We start from the raw sequence: 21,913 nt of genomic DNA, 5'->3' as shown, positions 1-21,913 counted from the left end.
GAGCTAGGTGGCATTAATGAGCGAGCAGTGAAAGGAGGGGTTCTGCAGGGGTTCTCCTGTGATTTGCACTCACACCAGCAGCTTTTCAGGAAACTAGGGCAGGGTGGGAGAGGCTGAATGTGGCGGAGGCCTCCTAACCTGATATCTTTACATGGCAGGGAGAAATGGTGCCACATGACTCAAGAGGAACGCGATGACAGCTTGAGGTTTAACGAGAACATTACATTTGGACAGCTTGGGTAAGCAGTGGATAGAAGTGAATCTCCTATTACTTTAGAGAGCGTCCCTTTAATGGAGGGATTGCTGGAAGTCCGCCATACTTGCCAGTGATGCATAAGGAAATATCCATGAGACGCCTAAGGCTGTAATGTGTCTTCCTTCTTCCCAGGGGGCAAAGGTCATCCATAAAGCTGTTGCTTTGGCATCACAAACCTTCAGTCAATGCTTTCTTGGGGGAGAAGCTTTCCATATTATACGTTTCTTTTTTTAACCCTTCCATCTAGCCCAAATATAGCACCACCAGTTCTTAACAGGGCCCCCAGACTGTGGCTCCCACTTGCATTCAATACATGTGAACCCTTTTGTGTCCAGACATTAGGGAGGTGCCAAGAACACGTGTAAATGAGCAGGACACCGGTACATATGTTTGAGTGTGGGCACATAGGCCAATATTCTGGTGTATGTATGTTTTTGGGAAATTAGCAGTGGCATAGCAAGGGGGGGGGCGGGGGGGCGGTCTGCCCTGGGTGTCAGCTCAAGGGGGGTGCTCCCTGCCAGTTCCCCCCCCCCCCCCCCCGGGTGCAGCACGATGACCCCCCCCCCCCCCCTCGGTGCATCAACACCCCCAGACCCAGTGCCTACCCTCAGCTCCATCCAACCAGCTCCCGCACCCTACCTTTAAAGAAATCTCGGAAGCCCTCCGCTGACGCAACTTCCTATTTCCGCAAGGGCGGGACAGACAGAGCGAGGGAAGGCCCAATGAGACGATCCACACTTCTTTTACATACAGGTGCGAGGCGCTGCGCCGCGCCTTGCCTCGCCACGGCTTACGAGATTTCTTTAAAGGTAGGGTGCGGGAGCTGGTTGGACTGAGTTGAGGAGGGTAGGCACTGGGTTGGGGGGGGGGTGTTGATGTGCCGGGGGGGGGGGGGTGTCATTGTGCTGCACCCGGGGGGGGGGGGGGTGCAACGGCGAACCGCCCTGGGTGGCAGCCCCCCTTGCTACGCCACTGGAAATGAGAGAGATTTGTTTTTAATTGTGCATATAAGTTATGTTTCTCTGTATCTTTTCAATTGTTTGGGATTTTGTTACCCACCTTGCGCCTTTTTAAAAGGGATTTGGCAGGATACAAGCCTCCATAGTATAGGTTAGTATAGTATAGAGAAAAAGAAAATAAAAACAAATGTTAATGACCAGTAATAATATATTACAGTACGTTATAGTAAAATACTTATGCTCCACAATTAGCTACACAGTTCACTGCGGATCACGTTCTGAACACTAGGCCACCCCTAGAAAATCACCCCCTTACTGCCTGCACCCACTGCCCCACCCTTGGTACGCTATTGCTGGAGAGGACTAAGGTTAATGTGGGGAAAATAAGTAAAATGTTGTCCGTGTAAAAATGGAAACTGAAGTTAAAGCTCTGGATCAGGGTGGTCAAAGGGTTTAAGAAAATATTAAAGAGAAGTGGTGACAGAATAGAACCTTGGGGAACCCCACAGGACAGAGAATAAAAGGAAGAGGATGTGGATGCAGAATGGTTGGTCAGAAAAAGTACGATCATGTAAAAATGAAGAGAATTAGTTGAAGGCAGACCCAGAAGTCCCAATATCAGAGAGATGCTGAAGAAGAAGGGAGTGATCTACAAGATCGAAAGCAGCTGACAGATCAAGGGAAATAGTTACGCTAATATTCCCTTGACAAGTGAAGAGTTGAATTTACTGTGCACAGAGACATGACCACAGATTCAATACTGTGTTGATGATGAAAACCCTCTCAACAAGGATGAAGGATCAATGTATGTTCGATAAATGCAAGGAGTTGGAAATAAACAAGTCTTCTCTGTAAGTTTACATAAAAAGCAGAGGTTAGAAACTGGGCGATAATTGGAAGGGATAGTAGGATCAAGTGAAGGTTTTTTGAAAATGGGACAGGGTATCAGAACAGAGCCAGAGAAAAGACTGATTGACTAGGATAAGAGCTAAAGGGAGTAAGCCATGACTCGAAACCTTCAACCAATTCATGGAAGATAAGGTGTTAGCTAGGGAAGTTAAGGTAGGGAGTTTAAAGTGACTATAGAGGGGCAAGTTGGAGTGAAAGACACAGTCCTAGAAGACGCGAGGTCTGAAACAATTTGAAATAAGTGTTTTGTAGGGTTGGCAGAAGAGGATAATTGAGCTGAAAAGAAGGGTTGGTTTTTTTTTCAAGTCTTAGCTGAGAATTAAAATAACGGAGTTCCTGTCTGCATCAGTGTCGGTGCTCTGGGGTGCGATGTTTAAGCCAGAGACCTTCTGCTCTGCAAACTCTTATTTTTCAGTAAACAGAATCCAGGATGGTACCAGGGAGTTTTAAACTGAGATAAACAGATCTGAAGTTTGAGAGGTGCAAATTTATCTAGTCCTATATTCATTTACTTATCCCAGGAGAGGGCTGCTATTCCAACGGTAGGGAGGGAAAGAAAATCAGGGAAAGCCTGGAATAAGGGGAGGGCAAGTAACTGGGTCAAAATGGTGAAGAGCATCGTGATCAGAGCCCGAATGGTGTAGAACATGGGGAAGAGAAACAGTAGAGGCAGGGGTGGGAATTTCCCTGAGAGTAAATATACTACTACTACTACTTAACATTTCTAAAGCGCTACTAGGGTTACGCAGCGCTGTACAATTTTAACATGGAAGGACAGTCCCTGCTCAAGGAGCTTACAATGTAAAAGACAAGTGTAGAGTCAGTCTGATAGGGCATACTATATTTCTCGAAAGGTTAGGTGCCGAAAGCAGCATTGAAGAGGTGAGTTTTAAGCAGAGATTTGAAGATGGGTAGGGAGGGGGCTTGGCGTAGGGGTTGAGGAAGATTGTTCCAGGCATAGGGCGAGGCAAGGCAGAATGAGCGGAGCCTGGAGTTGGCAGTGGTGGAGAAGGGAACTGAAAGGAGGGATTTGTCCTGTGAGCGGATGTTACGGGCGGGAACATAGGGGGAGATGAGGGTAGAGAGGTAGTGAGGAGCAGCAGACCGGGTGCATTTGTAGGTAAGGAGGAGAAGCTTGAATTGTATGCGGTAACTGATCGGAAGCCAATGAAGTGACTTGAGGAGATGGGTGATATGAGTATATCGGTTCTGGTGGAATATAAGACGTGCAGCAGAGTTCTGAACAGATTGAAGGGGGGATAGATGGCTAAGTGGGAGTCCGGTGAGGAGTAAGTTGCAGTAGTCAAGTCGGGAGGTAATGAGAGTGTGGACGAGAGTTCGGGTGGTGTGCTCAGAAAGGAAAGGCAGCTCCTTGTGACTTGGGCAATTCACTTAATCTTCTATTGCCCCAGGCACCAAATTAAGTACCTGTATATAATATGTAAACTGCTTTGTTTGTAACCACAGAAAGGCAGTATATCAAATCCCATTCCCTTTCCATCGGGATAACAATTTATAGAAAAATGATCCAGAGAAAAGTTTGATGTGAGATTAGAAAGAACTAGATCAAGTAGGTGGCCAGCCGAGTGGGTGGGAAAAGTAATATGTTGAGACAGCCCCAAGTCTTCAAGACACGATAGGACAAAGGCAGATGACCATCGAAATCGCCAAATATCAGAAGATTAGGAAATCTTAATGTAGTGTCTGTCTCTGTGTAATAAACAATCCCAGGCATCCATCGAGCTGTAGGGGGCATGGAAAAAACATAAGATGATATCATGAAATAGGAGAAGAAATGTGAATACCCAGTACCCTGAGTAAAAAAAACTCAGTGATGGAGTGTCAGTAGCAGAGTAGGAAGAGGGAAGTATAACGTCAACCTCCCCCTCGTTTGGAAGTGCAAGCCACATGAAAAGCTTCATATATGTAAGCACGACATTGGTAGATGTAAGCTTCCTCACCAGTGCATAACTATGTTTCTGCGAGGCAAAGAGAATGTATACGACAATCTGTTAGTAGATCATGAACGAGGGGAGACTTAGAGCATGCTGAACGGCAATTTTGAGAGGCCAGATGAGACAGCAGGTCTGATAACTGGGAGGTACAAAAAGAAAAACATTCAGTACGGTAATGTACCTGAGGCCAAGGATGTCAAGAAGGTGAATGCGATTTCCATATTACAGAAATCGGGAAAGAGTTTTCTTCCATAATTGGTATCTGAGAGGGAGTTGCATTAGGGACCTCCATTAATGGCTGGTCAAGTAGAAAAAAAACAGCAAAAAAAATTTGACAAAAATGTGATCTCGTTCTAAAAAGGAGTTTGCTTCAAGGAGCTCACCCAAGGAGCACAACCTGCTCCCTGGGTGCACTCCTTTGGCACGCGTCTGCGGTGTGGAATTCTGTCAATATCTCAGATTTAAATGTCTTGAAGAAAGTGGTATCTTAGGTCAGCAGGGTCAGGTGACTGGATTTGGGATGATTTACAAGAGCAGTTGCAAGTCAGGGAAAGTCAATCCAAAGCCTGCAAATTAAATAAATCGAAATCAAAGTCAAGAGTACACAATCAAGCAATAAAGAGGGTAGAAGCACAGAACACTGCCAATGTATCAAATTTAAAAATGTCTTGAAGGAAGTGACACCTTACATCAGCAGGATCATGTGACTGGATTCGGGGCAATTGACAGGAGTGGTGCAAGTCGGGGATAATTGATCCAAAGCCAGAGCCTACAAATTGAAGACAAGCCAGAGCACACAGTCAGACAATAAAGAGGGGGGGGGGGGGGGGTTAGCAATCTAGGTGTGATCATTTACACTAGCTGTATGGCTGATGTGATCGGTCATGGCTAAATTATTTGCATGTGTTTGACCTGGTACGCTAGTATTCTGTAAAGGACAGTGGGAACTTCTCGGTAGTCACCCCTTTATTGAACAGATCTCTAGGTGTCGCAGTTGTGTGATAACTGGGATTCTTCCCATCCCCTCCTCGCCCTGGGAGCTTCAGCATTCTCACCTCCTGTAGGCCCAGTCACCAGTGAACCTTCAGGCCGAGCCCTGTTTGTTAGGTCTGTGTTTCAGGGAACAGTTGAAATATCGAGTATTAGCAAACAATCTCTCAAAATTCAGCTATCAAGTAGATCTTCAAGAATTTTTTATTACTTATATATACAAGAAACTCATTTGTCAATCAGCAGCCTCACTTCTACTTATATATACAAAAGCCTTATCCGTCTGTCGTAAAGAGTCATTCTTGAAGATCTATTTGATAGCTGAATTTTGAGAGACTGTTTGCTAATATTTTGTTAGAATAAAAATTATAAGAAGACACAAAAGCGGAGGTTTTTTAAGCTGGTGACAAAATAATTAACACTCTAAAAGTAATAAAAAATAGGGTTATCCATTAACTGAGGCTTTTTCCTACCCTAAGTAGTAAGATTTGATTGATTTCGTTTATGGAGATGGATTATACAACGGATTTTTATATGTTGAACATATGAAGTTAATTCCACCGACCCTTTATATTATAAGCACTCTACAGATACACATTGCAATAAGACCGGTCCCTGCTCTCTGGAGCTTAGTCAAGATAGATAAGACAAGTAAGCACTTGGGATGACTCAGGTGACAGACTTAAACTCTCAGTAATTGGGTAAAGCTGTAAAAAATGGAATCTTCCATATCATCATGCTGATCAATCCATAGACTGGTGGGTTGTGTCCATCTACCAGCAGGTGGAGATAGAGAGCAAACTTTGCCTCCCTATATGTGGTCATGTGCTGCCGGAAACTCCCCAGTATGTTCTCTATCTCAGCAGGTGGTGGTCACACACAGCAGCAGCTCTGGCTAGGTCTCTAAGCCTAATTCTTAGGTTTTGTTGAGTACCTGGGGTTGAGGGCTCTTCTTGAGCAAGTGCAAACCTGGTGGTGCCAGGTCCCTCCTTTTCTCCCCCCTCCCGCTGGCTCCGTTTAAAAAAAAAAAAAAGAAAATTTTGGACGTCCTTAAGGGCGTTTATTTCGACGTTTATTTAAACGTTTATTGCAGCTACTCACTGGGACACCAGTTCGTTACAGCTCGGAGCGGAAAGCAGGTAATTTTTACCTTTTTTGTAGCGGGCAGGGGGTTCCCCGATTGATCTCCACGTGGCCTATGGCGTTGGAGGGCGAGGGCGCAAGGTATTGCTCCCCTGATCGCGTGTGCGCTTCTAGAGGGGATGCGGGGGTCGTAAAGCCTGATTCGCCCTTGTTGGGTGGCAGTTTGGAGGCCGATGAGTGTCCTGGTCCTTCCTCCGGTGTGGCGGTTTTTCCTGCCATAAACGCCCATCCCCCGCTGCTCGCCTCCGCCATCTTGGCCGGCCACGCTGCTCGGACGGCTTCTTCTTGGGCCGCCCTTGAGGTGGGAGACGTTAATGCCATGAACGCCCTTAATTTGGGCGATTGCAAAAAAGCGGCTAAAGTTAAGTGCCGTTCTTCCCGTGCGGCTCCTTCGCGGAGTGTTGCGCCGGACGCCATCTTAGATGTGCAGCATGTTTCTCCCCCGCTCTTGCGAGCGCCGGTTGAGGGTGCGTCTAGGGCTGTGGCCCAGGCTGCGGAAGTGCACAGTCTGGGGGGTTTCTTCCCCGAGTTTATTTTGCTGCTGCATCAGGCCTTCCTTATGCAAAATGCTGCCCCTGCTCCCTCATCTGATAAAGAGGTTGAGGCCCCCGGAAGTAAACGCCCTCGGGTGGATTCCCAGGCCTTGGAGGACTTTGTCTCCTCCGATGTAGATGAGGGCAGCGTATCTGGGTTCTCCCAACGGTCCTTTGGGGATTCCTTGGAGGAGACGGATTCCCGCTCGGATGGAGCGGATGACCCCTCTGTAGCGTGGATCTTTTGCTCAGAGGATTTGCCCAACCTGTTATTGCAGGCCATGAGCATTTTGAAGATTTCCTCTCCGGAGGACGTCTCTCCCTCAGCCCCTGTTGGCTCCGCCATTATGCTGGGGACGAAGCGCCCGCCTAGAACCTTCCACGTGCATAATGCCATGCACACCTTGATTTCGGCTCAATGGGATGTCCCGGAAGCGAGCCTCAAAGTGGCTAGGGCTATGTCCCGCCTCTATCCTTTGCCTGAAGGTGAACGTGAGGCCTTTCTTTGGCCTACCGTGGATTCTTTAATCACTGCGGTGACTAAGAAAACGGCGTTGCCGGTGGAAGGTGGCACGGCCCTAAAGGACGCCCAAGACAGAAGATTGGAGGCGGCCTTAAGGTCGTCCTTTGAGGCGGCTGCTTTAAGTTTGCAGGCCTCAGTGTGCGGCTCCTATGTGGCCAGGGCGTGCCTGACTATGGTGCAGCGGGCTTTCCCCTCGGATCCTTCCTTGAGGGCTGATTGGCCGGCCCTGGAATCGGGCTTGGCCTATTTGGCAGACTTGCTGTATGATGTCTTGAGAGCCTCGGCTAAAGGTATGGCTCAGACAATCTCTGCGCGGCGGTGGCCTTGGCTGAAGTATTGGTCTGCTGACCATGCCTCTAAGTCCCGCCTGGCTAAATTGCCTTTTAAAGGCAAGCTGCTCTTTGGGGTCGAGCTGGACAAAATTGTGACCGATCTCGGCACGTCTAAGGGCAAGAGGTTACCAGAGGTCGGGGCTCGAGCCAGTACTCGCCCCGGTACCTCCAGAGGACGGTTTCAGGAAGCCCGTCGGTACCGCCCGGGCAGGTCGGGCTCTTCTGCCCCCTCTTCCTTCAAGAGGAACTTCTCCCCCAAGCAGCATTCCTTTCGCAGAGACCGCCGTCCCGGAGGTGAGCCCTCCGGTCCTCCCCCAGGGTCTTGTACCCAATGACGGGGCCTTGGTCCACGCCCCAGTGCAGATTGGAGGACGGCTGTCCTCGTTTCTGGGCGAGTGGACCAGAGTAACTTCAGACGCTTGGGTGCTGGAAGTCATCAGAGACGGCTACAAGCTAGAGTTCTGCCGACCCTTAAGAGACGGGTTTGTTCTCTCTCCCTGCAAGTCTCCGGTCAAAGCTGTGGTAGTGCAGCAGACTTTGGACAATCTGATCCGCCTGGGCGCGGTCGTTCCGGTGCCAGTAAATCAGCTTGGCAAGGGACGTTACTCCATTTACTTTGTGGTACCAAAGAAAGGAGGTTCTGTCCGGCCTATCCTCGACCTCAAAGGGGTCAATCGGGCCTTGAAAGTTCGGCACTTTCGCATGGAGACTCTCCGCTCTGTTATAGCGGCAGTGAAGGCAGGGGAGTTCCTGGCATCCTTGGACATCAAGGAAGCGTACTTGCATATTCCCATCTGGCCTCCTCATCAACGCTTTCTGCGTTTTGCAGTCCTGGGCCGACACTTCCAGTTCAGAGCCCTCCCGTTCGGGTTGGCTACTGCTCCGCGGACCTTCTCCAAAGTAATGGTGGTCATCGCGGCCTTCCTGAGAAAGGAAGGAGTCCAAGTCCATCCTTATCTGGTTGATCCGAGCCCCCTCTTATGCAGAGTGCGGCAAAGCTGTGGACCGGGTGATTGCTCTTTTGAGCTCCCTGGGGTGGATTATCAACTGGGAGAAAAGCCAGCTGCGCCCGACTCAGTCCCTGGAGTATCTGGGAGTTCGTTTCGACACCCAAGTGGGCAGAGTGTTCCTGCCGGACAATCGGATTGTCAAACTTCAGGCTCAGGTGGACCAGTTCCTAGTAGCCTCTCCTCTTCGGGCTTGGGACTATGTGCAGCTGTTGGGCTCTATGACGGCCATGATGGAAGTAGTGCCCTGGGCCAGGGCTCATATGAGACCACTCCAACACTCTCTGCTGCAGCGCTGGACTCCAGTGTCGGAGGATTATGCTGTGCGCCTTCCCTTGGACCCAGCAGTGCGCAAGGCACTGAGCTGGTGGCTGAAGACAGACAAGTTGTCTGCAGGAATGCCTCTTGTGACCCCGGAGTATATTGTGGTCACGACGGACGCCTCTTTGTTGGGCTGGGGAGCCCACTGCTTGGGAAGGACAGCGCAGGGGCTCTGGTCTCCTGCAGAGGCAAAGTGGTCTATCAACCTCCTGGAACTCAGAGCCATTCGGTTGGTGCTTTTGGAGTTCCTCCCGGTACTGGCGCTGAAGCCAGTACGGGTCCTGTCGGACAATGCCACGGCTGTGGCCTATGTCAACCGCCAGGGAGGTACCAAGAGCGCCCTTCTAGCCAAGGAGGCTATGAATCTTTGCCAGTGGGCGGAAGCGAACCTGGAACAGCTGTCAGCGGCCCACATTGCCGGAGTCATGAATGTCAAGGCGGACTTTCTCAGTTGCCATACCTTGGATCCCGGAGAGTGGCAGCTATCGGCTCAGGCGTTCTTGGACATCACGAAGCGTTGGGGCCAGCCGAGCCTAGATCTGATGGCGTCATCGGCCAATTGCCGCGCTTTTTCAGCAGAGGATGGGACCCTCGATCTCTGGGAGTAGATGCTCTCCTCCAACAGTGGCCGACACAGGAGCTTCTCTATGTGTTCCCGCCCTGGCCCATGTTGGGCAGGGTGCTAGACCGGGTGGCAAAGCATCCGGGCCGGGTAATCCTGGTGGGTCCGGACTGGCCCAGACGTCCCTGGTATGCGGACTTGATCAGGCTCTCAGTGGACGAACCTCTGCGACTGCCAGTGGAGCAGGGCCTGTTGCATCAGGGTCCCGTGGTGATGGAGGATCCCTCCCCCTTTGGTCTTACGGCCTGGCTATTGAGCGGCAGCGTATGAGGAAGAAGGGCTTCTCAGACAAGGTCATCGCCACTATGCTGAGAGCGAGGAAGCGCTCTACTTCTACTGCTTACGCCAGGGTTTGGCGTACCTTTGCAGCGTGGTGTGAAGCAGGCTCACTTTCTCCCTTCACTGCTCCAATTTCTTCAGTGTTGGCGTTCCTGCAAGAAGGTCTGGAGAAAGGCCTGTCGCTCAGTTCCCTTAAAGTCCAGGTTGCGGCTCTGGCTTATTTCAGGGGCCGCCTGAAGGGTGCTTCCCTGGCTTCGCAGCCAGATGTGGTGCGTTTTCTCAAGGGAGTTAATCACCTGCGCCCTCCTCTGCACTCAGTGGTGCCTGCATGGAATCTCAATCTGGTACTAAGAGCCTTGCAGAAGCCAGAAGAGTTTCCGAGTTCCAGGCGCTCTCATGTCGAGAGTTTTTTTCTGCAGTTCACTGAGGCAGGAGTGTCTATTCGCACAGTGCCTTCCTTCCTGCCCAAGATTGTTTCTCGCTTCCATATGAATCAGCAGCTCTGTCTCCCATCCTTGGTAGGGAGGACTACCCAGAGGAATACTCTGCTCTCAAATATCTGGATGTGAAACGAGTCATCATCAGATACTTGGAAGTGACCAATGATTTCCGGAAATCGGATCATCTGTTTGTCCTGTTTGCAGGTCCTCGTAAGGGTCTGCAGGCTGCTAAGCCTACAGTGGCAAGATGGGTCAAGGAAGCCATCGCAGCGGCTTATGTGGCCGCGGGGAAGGTGCCGCCTATCCAGCTGAAGGCTCACTCCACTAGAGCTCAGGCGGCCTCGAGGGCAGAGGCCGGGTCCGTCTCCTTGGAAGAGATTTGCAAGGCGGCAACTTGGGCGTCGGCCCATACCTTCTCCAGACATTACCGCTTGACTGTGGCTGCTCGGGCGGAGGCCCAGTTTGGAGCTTCAGTGTTGCGGTCAGGGATTGCTATGTCCCGCCCTGGGTGAGTACTGCTTCGGTACATCCCACCAGTCTATGGATTGATCAGCATGATGATATGGAAGGTAAAATTATGTATCATACCTGATAATTTTCTTTCCATTAATCATAGCTGATCAATCCATAGCCCCTCCCAGATATCTGTACTGTTTATATTCTGGTTGCATTTCAGGTTCAAGTTTAGTCTTCAGTTCCTGTTCAGGAGGACTTCGTCTTCAAGTTTTTTCAATTGGATTCTTCAAGAGTTGAGACGAGTTTGTGTTACAGTGAGCTGCTGCATTCCTCTCCCCTCCGTTTTACAGGGCTGGATTGAGACATAAATTCTGCTGGCGCTCCCTCCTGCTTCGGCGGTGTTAGGGTCAGTCAGCTCCTCCCGCGGTTGCGGTTGCAGGATAAGCCAGATCCCCCTGCATCGGCGGGGTGGTGTCCCTCCCCCGCTCCGCGGGGATGAGCTGGACGGATTCCCCTCCCCCACTTGTGTGGGGATGAGCTGGGTTAATTCCCCTCCCCCGTTTTGGCGGTGGTGAGCTGGGCAGAGTGTCCCTTTGTGGGTGTAATTCTCTAAGTGCTGAGTCCTGCGGATGGAGCTTGGATATCGACATACTGAGGAGTTTCCGGCAGCACATGACCACATATAGGGAGGCAAAAGGATTGCTCTCTATCTCCACCTGCTGGTAGATGGACACAACCCACCAGTCTATGGATTGATCAGCTATGATTAATGGAAAGAAAATTATCAGGTATGATACATAATTTTACCTTTGCCCCACAAAACAATCTATAGAACAAAAATTGGAATTGGAGTGGATGCATGGGGGCTTCAGGCGAAATGGGGCTCCCTTCTTCCAAGCCAAGTATTTTCACTAGGAATGGAAAGGCCCTTCGAGACACCAATTTTCACGCATGGAAAGCGCACAACCCCCCACCCCCACCCCAAAGCAACCCGAAATTAGTACATTTCCAATTCTCTGGAGAAGTCTCTGTTTCTCGATGCAGCAGGTAGTCTGTTCTTAAGCGCATCAGACGGCTCGTTTGGATGAGAGCGCCGTAGCTAATTATTTATTTATAACGCTCACCTTGTGCTCCTCTTTCTGCAGCACCTTTGCTCACAACATGTTGGCGTTTGGGCTGAGTAAGAAACTGTGCAGTGACTTTTTGAAGAAGCAGGCGGTCATCGGCAACCTTGATGAAGGTAGTAGACATTCGTAGGTTTGATGAACTCGTGAAAGGAATAAAGGTTTCTGTTTGGTTTTGCCTAATTAGACTTTCTGCAGGAAACGTTTTCTTAGTACTGTATGTTTATAATAGGGGCTGCATTTTGATTAAAATTATAAGCGCGATTAAAGATATGTTGGTTTATTTACTTTCCCACTGCAGCTCCTCCTGACTCTGGGCCACTCACTCAACCTTTCATTGCCCAGGGTCACAAGGAGCTGCAGTAGAAGTTAGGGGTGGGGTGGGGGGAAACCTACCTTTAATCGTGTGATTAATTTCGATTACAAATTTTAAAGAAAATGCAGCTCTAAAACAATTAAAGAATCTAAAACAGCATGCAGAACAGTTATGAACAGCCTGACAGTTGTCACAGCCTAGTTTATAACAGAGCTGAAAGTGCCCTGGGTGTGTTTTATATCTCAAAGCTGGCACCCTCCACAATATACTGCCTCTTAAGGAGTCCAGTGGCCTGTTTAATGCTCTGCTGGAGGCAGTCATTCAGAACTGGCTCACAGAGGAAAGTGCCCACCCCCCCTCCCACCGTGCCACTTTCTGCTGTATGTACAGCTTTTGAGGTGTCATGAGACTAAAACCAAAGGGCTTATAGCAGAAGGCAAGTGCAGGTCCTTGGCCTGGTTTTCAGTCTCGATGCACTATGTAGAGAGTGGGGAAGAGCATATTTTTTTCCAAATGTCTGTGCGAACTACTACAAATTGTGTTAAAGAATGTGCTTTTCAGGCCAAATGAAAACTTTGTGCTAATTGACCAAAATTCATGTAATTTATCCCAAAATAAAGAATTATCGGCTTTACTACTGAGCAGTTAAGTTCCACTTCATCCCTCCACAGTGACTGATGAGATGTCCGTTGTGGTTGTGCTCCAGCCCGTCATCCCAGCTAGTGAAATTTGAGTTGCCTGTAATATTTTACATCCTCTCCCTATTTCCACCACCCAAATGTCCAAAGGGATTTCAATTCCCACCCTTCATATTCCCAAAGAGCTACCTAAAGCTTATTGTTAGCTTTCAGATAACAGAGAAAAGGCTGTGAAACAGAAGTTGAACAAAGGGTGGGGGTGGGGGGGTATGTGAAGGGCATGGAAGATACAGGTTATGCCATGGCCCTTTGAGGCTCTGAGACTACCCTAAAAGGTCTTGAGAAAAGCTTGTAGTCCCTAGTTACCGAATGATCACTCTTGAACGCACTAGACATTCGATTTTTTTTCAGTTCAGGGACCTCATCCTTGGAAATGATCTCCCTGTTCCCCAGTCTTCTCTAGACACCTTTAATCTATCTCCCATGTTTGTCGTTCTTTAGTTCCTCTTTCCTCGCTCAAATACTTTTCTTCCTCTATTAAACTGTTTGTAGACTGTAACAGGGGCATAGCCAGACTTCGGCGGGAGGGGGGTCCAGAGCCCAAGGTGAGGGGGCACATTTTAGCCCCCCCCAAGGCGCTGCCGACCCCCCCCCTCCTGCCATTGCCGACACCCCCCTCCATTGTCAACCCCTGCCACTACCACCACCTTGACCCCCCTCCCTGCCGCCGACCCTCTCGACCCCCCCCCTCCCTCCGCCAACCCTCCGTCGCCGTCACCTACCTTTGCTGGCGGGGACTCCAACCCCCGCCAGCCGAGGTCCTCTTCTTCCTTTGTTCTGTTTCTGAGTCTGACATCCTGCAGGACGACAGACTCAGAAACAGAACGAAGGAAGAAGAGGACCTCGGCTGGCGGGGGTTGGGGTCCCCCGCCAGCAAAGGTAACAGACGGCGGGTTGATGGCAGGTTGGCGGCAGGAGGGGGGGTCATTGGCAGGGGGGGTCCAGGGCCAAATCTACGGGAGCCCAGGCCCCCGTGGCTCCACGTAGCTATGTCCCTGGACTGTAAGCCGCCCTGAAGGTCCCCGGAAGGCGGGGTAGGAAATCTTGAATAAAATTGGAAACTTGATAGGCAGGGCCTGCATCTACTGCTTCTTGCTTCCTAGGTTGAGATGAACTTATTCACCCAGCCTGCCAGATCTCATGTTTTGTCCATTTGTCTGCTTGTTTTACAGAGCAATACAAGTTACTGAATGATCACATTGAGCAGATGGCCTCAGAATAGCCATGCCCGCCACCACTGCTGTAGCAGAACGGATGGGGCTCCAGTATTAAAGATTTGCTTCGCAGAAGCACTGCAATAACCCTGCATGATTATCACCGAACCATCCCTGTAGGGCTGTGCTGCGTGGCAAGTTTTAGACATAGAAGCTAAAAGAAAAACACAGAAAAAAACCATATATATATATAAATGATATATTTTGGAAGAAATGAATGTGTCTTTTGTCTATAAAAGAGTCAATGCTGAAGGTTAGCGTATTCTGTCTGTGTACTCTGTAGTATGCAGAGCATTTGGGGGTTGGGGAAAGAGGATATAGTCACTGTATTTTGAGCTGCTGCTATGTTCTTGGGTGCTGCTTGAGCAATCGGCCATTTCACGTGCAAGAGAGCTGGTTGCTGCAGAACCTGGACAATTTGGTGAAATTCAGACTAGGAAAGGCAACGTGTTTAAAATGTCAGTACCTGTTTATTTTTATTGTGTATTTCTAGTTATCTTCTGGATATGCATCTCGTGACGCCAACTTTTCTGTGAGATCATGACCTTCTCATGATGGATGGTAAACGTCCAAAAAGTAGAAGATAGGAACTGCGTTGCAGCTGTGGGTTTTCTTGCGTTTTATTAACAAGTAGCCTTTTAAAAAGGCCCCACACAGTAACTGTCATGAAATTCAGCCTGTGATTCAGGTCAGCCCTCGACTTGTGTGTAATTGTGTGTATGTCAGGAGCATTTGTCCTTTTTCAAAATACGGAAGGAAAGATAGGCTCTGGTACAGGAAGAGCACTGGAGGCTGTTTCTTCAGACAGTCCTGCTGGAACCCGGTGGTACGCTATAAACAGTAGTCTATATTTTTCTAAAAGTTTACACACTAAGGAAATCATTTTAAAAGCAAAGGTGAGGGCATTCAGTAGCATTTCAGACAATTAAGTGCCATCATTTTTGGACTTTTCAGTGCCATAACTTGTCAGGGGAGAGAGAATAGCCAGTCCCTTTGGGTGTGAAATCCTAAAGAGTTTATAATAGAGGCATTTCTTGTCTGGACGCCTTTTCCCGAAAGCTCTGGACCTACATCTGCTTACTCTCCTTGGGTGACTTCTGTTCTGCACCCAATCAACTGACCTCACTGTCCCAGGTTCCGAATCTTCCAGAAACTGGAGTGTGTTATTTGCAGGTTTGTCTGGTTACTTTGCCGTGTGTTGGTATTTTCCTAGGGCTGTAACTCTGACGTGTTTCGGGCAACATTTGGAAATTACACAGCCACAGAAGTCCTGTACAGGTGCTCTGTGGAGGCCTCCAGGGCACTGTTGTGTTCCGCTGTTTTTCTTAGGTAGCCTGAGGCATGATGCAAAACCAGCTGTGGTTCAAAATGAAAAGAAAAATTCAAATTATTGTAAATATTCTTCAACATGCAAAGATCCAAACGTTTGTCCGTGGTATTCATGCATCTCACTGTATTTCAGTTGTGCGCATTTGTTTGCAGTGGTCAATTTTTATCATCCCCCTGAGCCATGTTAGCAGAGAAATGATACCTCCATTCCACACTCACAGTAGTTCCAGGGACCGTTTGAAAGATTATGTATTTTAACTACAGTCCAAGCCAGCTAAGGAGTACCAGACAGCCAGTAATTACCCAGCAGACACAGCAAATACATCACTCTGTCTGAGGACTGATATATTTCCTTATTAAATATTCCTTTTTCTTTTATTCACCATATAAAAGACCTGAGTAGGGAGGCCGATTGGTTAAATAAGTCTGGCTCGTCATCTTTGTCTTTTCATTTTGCAGTGACCCTTGTTCTTTTTCTGCTGTTACAAATTCCCAGGAGATCTGTTGCTCGCTTTTTTCATGATAAGCACTTTAAAACATTTTCTTGCTTTAATAAAAAGAAAAATAAATTCATCCACCAACATTGGGGGAAAGTGTACGGTGGGGGTGACTGCTTTATTTCAGATATGTTGCTTAAACTTTATAATGTTGATAGCTATGAGGAAGGTGAGATGATGCAAAGAACTGCATGAGACATTTAAGGTTAGACAGCCAAGTCTTTGGCATATCCTCCAGGTTGACACAGTAATAGAGTGTCACAGCACTTAAAAATCTGTGTGAACCTTTGTCATTAAAAAAATCATTTCTAAACTGAGCGTGATGCTCAACTAATCTCCAGAAGTGTATAGGGGAGACCAACTTGTCAAAAGGACTGAATTAGAGTGTTGAAGGTGGGGAGGGGGCTTCTGACCAGCGCAGGTTCTCTCCGTGATTAGCTGAAAACAAGCTTTGACTAACGTACCTGCCAAGTTAGGTGTCAGCCAGTCAAAACTCAGGGACTGATCTTGTAATCTCCCAAAATGAGAGCAAAATGTGAACTTCCAAATGGTTTAAGCCATTGATGCATTGATGCAAGTTGTGTTCCTGAAGAGAGAGGGCAAATTGAGCAAGTAACATCACTTAACACCCTCCCCCCACAAAGAAAAATACTCCCAGCATCCCAAAACCCTTGCCCCTTCAATAAATGCCTACCTTGGGTGGGTTTCAACATAAATAGGTGTCTGTTTGTTTCAAGGCTCCATTCAGCTTGTCTTTCCAGAATGGAAAAATGTGAAGAACCGGGCAGGTCTTTGGTTATTCCAGGGATGTAGGCTTTCTTCCTCAGGGACATCCCCTGCATGAATTGGGAAATATCCCAGTGTTTAAACGAGATGTAGGTGTTCTGTTCCCACAGTGATAGTGGCTGGTTGGCTGTGTGCAATGTCTTCTTTAAGAGAACTGGAGGTTATAGTCAGATGGTTTTTGCTGTCGGCGGTCAGGGACTGAACCAAAACTGAGAGTTCCATTTTTTTTTTTTAGAAGCGCACTCAGATCTGATGTCCTGAATACTGTACATGACGCCAAGAACTTTCACGCTTGTGATATGTTTTTAATTTGATTGCCTCCCACGGCAAATGTGCTTTTGCCACTTCAAGTTTTGTGCCCCAGGCTGAAAACTGGAAGGGCTGGGCAGCTGGCAGTTTTCCCAGACCATAGGGCAGGCATTAAATGAAGACCTGCCGTGTTCTGTGCTGCCTGATGGAGTGTTGCCCAGGCTGTAGGAATGGGAATCTTGGACTGCACAATTGGTTTTCAAATGCATACAAACGTCGAACTCCTGCGAAAACAGAATATGGTGAGGTAACATGAAAGGTTGTTACTATTCTGGTGCAAAGGGAGCGTCACATCTCTCTACCCATGGTTTCTCATCATTCAGATCACTTCCGCGGGTGAGCGAGAAACAGCAATGCCTCCGACCCGGTGTCTAGCTGATGGCATTGCTCTGCTTCAGTTTTGGGGTAGAGAGCTTTGGTCTCCAGGGCAGAAGTAAAATAGTTAGATTTTCGTTTAAAATTTAATTTCTTGCCTTTCCAAATCAGAGCTCAATGTGAACTACAAATCAGAAACAGTATTTAAGTCCCTGCTCCAGAGGGTTTACAATGCAGGTTGGTACCTGAAGTAAGGGAAGGTGATGTGATCTGCTTAAGCTCGAAGAAGCATCAGTGGAATTTGAACCCTGGTTCCCTCACTTCTCGGCCAGTTGTGCAAACCGTAAGACTATATATATCCTCCGTTCTGAAATGAAAATTGAAAACAGGAATCTATTTAAAGTCCGGCATTCCCTGTTACTAGTAATCAAACTGGAGTTGTTAATGCATTTGGAGCCTCTGGTTACAAGTGTTTAGGATTGTACTTTTCTAGGTTAACAAGAATTTTCTGTGAAACTTAAAAGTAGCAAGCTTTACTTCTATTTTTTTTTTTTAATCTCGGTGTCTGCAGGGTCCAGTTAAGACTGCCAAGCTCAATAAGATGACCACTGGGTCCAGACTGACCCATTGTACTTTGAGAGACTGGGCAGGAAGCTGGAAGCAGTGGGTTAAATGATCTGTTACAGGTCCTGTTTGTTCTAATTTAACTCCCGCATTCTTTTTGTTAGTAAGTTCAGGGATCAATTGTTATGGGACATCCGTCCACTAGAGGAACATCTGTACAGAGGGTTAGAATTTAGCAAGCTTGAACATTATTTACACGTGTAAACTAGCACATATGTGAATGTAGCAATTTTAAGGCAGACGCTATGTGATGCCGAGATTGAAAGGAGAGCTGTTCTGGACGTGTAACTCTGTATTTTACAACAGCGTTGCGTGTATATCTGTCATCGGCAGTCACACAGAATTCCTGGCTAGCTTCTCGTTTGGAGGCATGCTTGAAGAGGGAATGGTCCCCACCACCCCCTTGAGTTTCGGAGCTTGGTTCCCTAGCAGCTCCTCACAGGAGTGCAGCAGTGGTTGATTTTTTGGGTGGGACTTGAGGTTAACGTGGCCACCCATATTAACCTCAGGTCCCACTGGACATTGTGGATGTCGACACCACCTCCAGTTTTCCTCTCATTGGCCTGTGCTGCTGACTGGATAGGCCTAACTCCAAAGGCGGGGAGGGGAACCATGACCTGCTCGTGACTGGGCCCCTGTGCACATTTACAAAATACACCCTTTTATCTGTAATCAGTGGCGTAGCTACGTAGATTTGGCCCTGGAACCCCTGCCGACGACCCTCTCGACCCCCCTCCCGCCACCAGCCCTCCCCCGCCATCGCCGTGGGCTACCTTTGCTGGCGGGGGACTCCAATCCCCGCCAGCCGAGGAGGTCCTCTTCGTCCAGCGAAGGCTTTGTTCTGTTTCTGACGTCGTGCAGGACGTCAGACTCACAGAAACAGAATGAAGCCTTGCAGATCAGCCAGGCTTCATTCTGTTTCTGTGAGTCTGACGTCCTGCACGTACAGTATGCAGGACGTCAGAAACAGAACGAAGCCTTCGCGGGACGAAGAGGACCTCCTCAGCTGGTGGGGATTGGGGTCCCCTGCCAGCAAAGGTAGGCGATCGTGGGGGAGGGTTGGTGGCGGGAGGAGGGGTCGAGAGGGTCGTCGGCAGGGGTCGTCAAAGTTGGCGGGGGGGGGGGGGGGATCGGCGGCACCGGGGGGGGGGGGGGGGGCTAAAATGTGCCTCCTCACCTCGGGCTCTGGACCCCCCTCCCGCCGAAGTCTGGCTACGCCCCTGTCTCTAATTGGCACCAGTTATACATATAAGATGTGAAATCACGCCTTAAACTTGTATGTAATGCCATTTTTAAGTGCCGTGAGCCTTTCCTTTTAACTGCACGGACATAAATCTAGAAGGCCTCTACAAAGCTACTCTCGCAGTGTCCAGTGCAAGGTGCATTTAGGTGATCAGTTATTAAGTTAAATGGATGAGTATGTTTATATTTTAACAAAATTCAGCACTAGGAAGCCAGCTAGAACCATGAGTTGAATTGTGCAATCTCTTTCGATTGGTTTGCCATATTTATTTTAAGTTTGTTTTTTTTACACGAATTTCCTCCTAGTGAACAGGAAAACCGAGATGGACCCTCTCAGCTGCTGATCTTCACAGTGTAGCCAAAGGGGAGATATGGGTGGGGATGTTTTGGAATCCAAGAGAATGAAAACATTTTCTGGTTCATTTGTTTATATAAAATGATATTGTAAATGTGGTTTGTCACAGAATGTTTGGGGTGAAGGGGAGCCCAGCATTTGGTTCTTTGTGTGTGTTGGTCCTGACCTCTGCTTTCTCGCCGTTCTGGTTTGGTGTCATACAGAGGTCAGGGTTTGTGATTGTAGAGAGGGTTCACAAGTGTTTCACGGGGCATGTGATGCTCTGGTAGACAGGCATTCCTATTTATTGATGTGCATACTGTGACAGAGAACTTGAGTGGTTTCTGTGCAAAACTGTAACCCTGGACTGTGAAATAAAATGTAAGAATTTGTTGTCAAAAAAAACAGTGTTGGTTATATTATTTATTTATTATTACATTTATACCCCACATTTTCCCACATGTTTGCGGGTTCAGTGTGGCTTACAATATGCCGAAAAAGCTATTGCCAATCCAGCAGAAAACAAATACAATATATTAAAGTAGGCAGCGAGGAGAGAAAGAATAGGGTGTTGAGGGAAAGCGGGAAAGTTATGAGAGTCCACAGTGGTCCAATTATGTGCTGATTCGCAGTACTTTGGGTTTTATGTTGGATCCAGGGGGTAGGCCTTCCGGAATAAATTGGTCTTAAGTACTTTTCTAAAGTTGGGATGGTTGATATAACATAGTAGATGACGGCAGAAAAAGACCTGCACGGTCCATCCAGTCTGCCCAACAAGATAAATTCATATGTGCTACTTTTTATTTGTACCTGTGCTCTTCAGGGCACAGACCGTATAAGTCTGGCCACAACTATCCCCGCCTCCCAACTACCAGTCCCACCTCCCACCTCCAGCTCTGGTACACCATCGCTGCATCTGTTTCCCTCAGTTCCGCCCCCTCCTTCCCTCACTGCCCAACAAGATAAATTCATATGTGCTACTTTTTATTTGTACCTGTGCTCTTCAGGGCACAGACCGTATAAGTCTGGCCACAACTATCCCCGCCTCCCAACTACCAGTCCCACCTCCCACCTCCAGCTCTGGTACACCATGGCTGCATCTGTTTCCCTCAGTTCCGCCCCCTCCTTCCCTCACTGCCCAACAAGATAAATTCATATGTGCTACTTTTTATTTGTACCTGTGCTCTTCAGGGCACAGACCGTATAAGTCTGGCCACAACTATCCCCGCCTCCCAACTACCAGTCCCACCTCCCACCTCCAGCTCTGGTACACCATCGCTGCATCTGTTTCCCTCAGTTCCGCCCCCTCCTTCCCTCACTGCCCAACAAGATAAACTCATATGTGTATACCTTACCTTGATTTGTACCTGTGTTCTTCAGGGCACAGACCGTATAAGTCTGCCCAGCATTATCCCCTCCTCCCAACCACCAGCCCTGCCTCCCACCACCAGCTCTGGTACAGACCATATAGGTCTGCCCAGCACTATCCCCGCCTCCCACCACCGGCTCCGGCACAGACCGTATAAGTCTGCCCAGCACTATCCCCGCCTCCCAACCACCAGCCCCTCCTTCCAACCACCGGCTCTGGCACAGACCGTATAAGTCTACCCAGCACTATCCCCGCCTCCCAACCACCAGTCCCGCTGCCCACCACCGGCTCTGGCACAGACCGTATAAGTCTGCCCAGCACTATCCCCGCCTCCCAACCACCAGCCCCTCCTTCCAACCACCGGCTCTGGCACAGACCGTATAAGTCTACCCAGCACTATCCCCGCCTCCCAACCACCAGCCCTGCCTCCCAACCACCGGCTCTGGTACAGACTATATAAGTCTGCCCAGCACTATCCCCGCCTCCCACCACCGGCTCCGGCACAGACCGTATAAGTCTGCCCAGCACTATCCTCGCCTCCCACCACCGGCTCCGGCACAGACCGTATAAGTCTGCCCAGCACTATCCTCGCCTCCCACCACCGGCTCCGGCACAAACCGTATAAGTCTGCCCAGCACTATCTCCGCCTCCCAACCACCAGCTCATATATGTTGTTGAATTGTCTATAGATCAAAATAATAAAGCATATTGCTGACTACAATTTTTATTTAAATGATGAGGATGTTCTATGGTGTGATTTACTTATGACATTTGTCAGTCTACCAGAGTGCAATATAGATGACATATCTCATCCCTATGAGCCTACAACTTTATCCATGGAACTACATGACCTTGTTCATGGGACTCTATGATTTTATGGACTACCATCTAATAAACGATTTATCCATTTATATTATTTCATCACTAAAATTCTCTTACCTGACCTCAAGCTATTTATTTATTTGTGGAACTGGTGTACATTCAGGTACAGTAGACATTTTTCTGCCCTTTGGGAGGGGGGATTACAATCT

General features: G+C 48.5%; 1 protein-coding gene across 3 annotated transcripts in view; it reads left to right on the top strand.

Annotated features, from left to right (window-relative positions):
• Positions 1-18,641, top strand: part of KIAA0513 (KIAA0513 ortholog) — a 183,909-nt gene extending 165,268 nt beyond the window's left edge. For all 3 annotated transcript variants that reach the window (XM_030204555.1, XM_030204557.1, XM_030204556.1), the window contains exons 10-12: positions 159-239; positions 11,871-11,965; positions 14,036-18,641. In XM_030204555.1, the coding sequence (XP_030060415.1) occupies positions 159-239; positions 11,871-11,965; positions 14,036-14,085 (226 nt within the window). In that variant the 3' untranslated portion in view covers positions 14,086-18,641. The remainder of the gene's footprint in view (positions 1-158; positions 240-11,870; positions 11,966-14,035) is intronic.
• The last annotated feature ends 3,272 nt before the right edge of the window (positions 18,642-21,913 follow it).

This window comes from Microcaecilia unicolor, chromosome 5 (genome assembly GCF_901765095.1).
Source record: "Microcaecilia unicolor chromosome 5, aMicUni1.1, whole genome shotgun sequence".
Taxonomy (NCBI): domain Eukaryota; kingdom Metazoa; phylum Chordata; class Amphibia; order Gymnophiona; family Siphonopidae; genus Microcaecilia; species Microcaecilia unicolor.
This window is presented reverse-complemented; position numbering and strand designations above follow the sequence as displayed.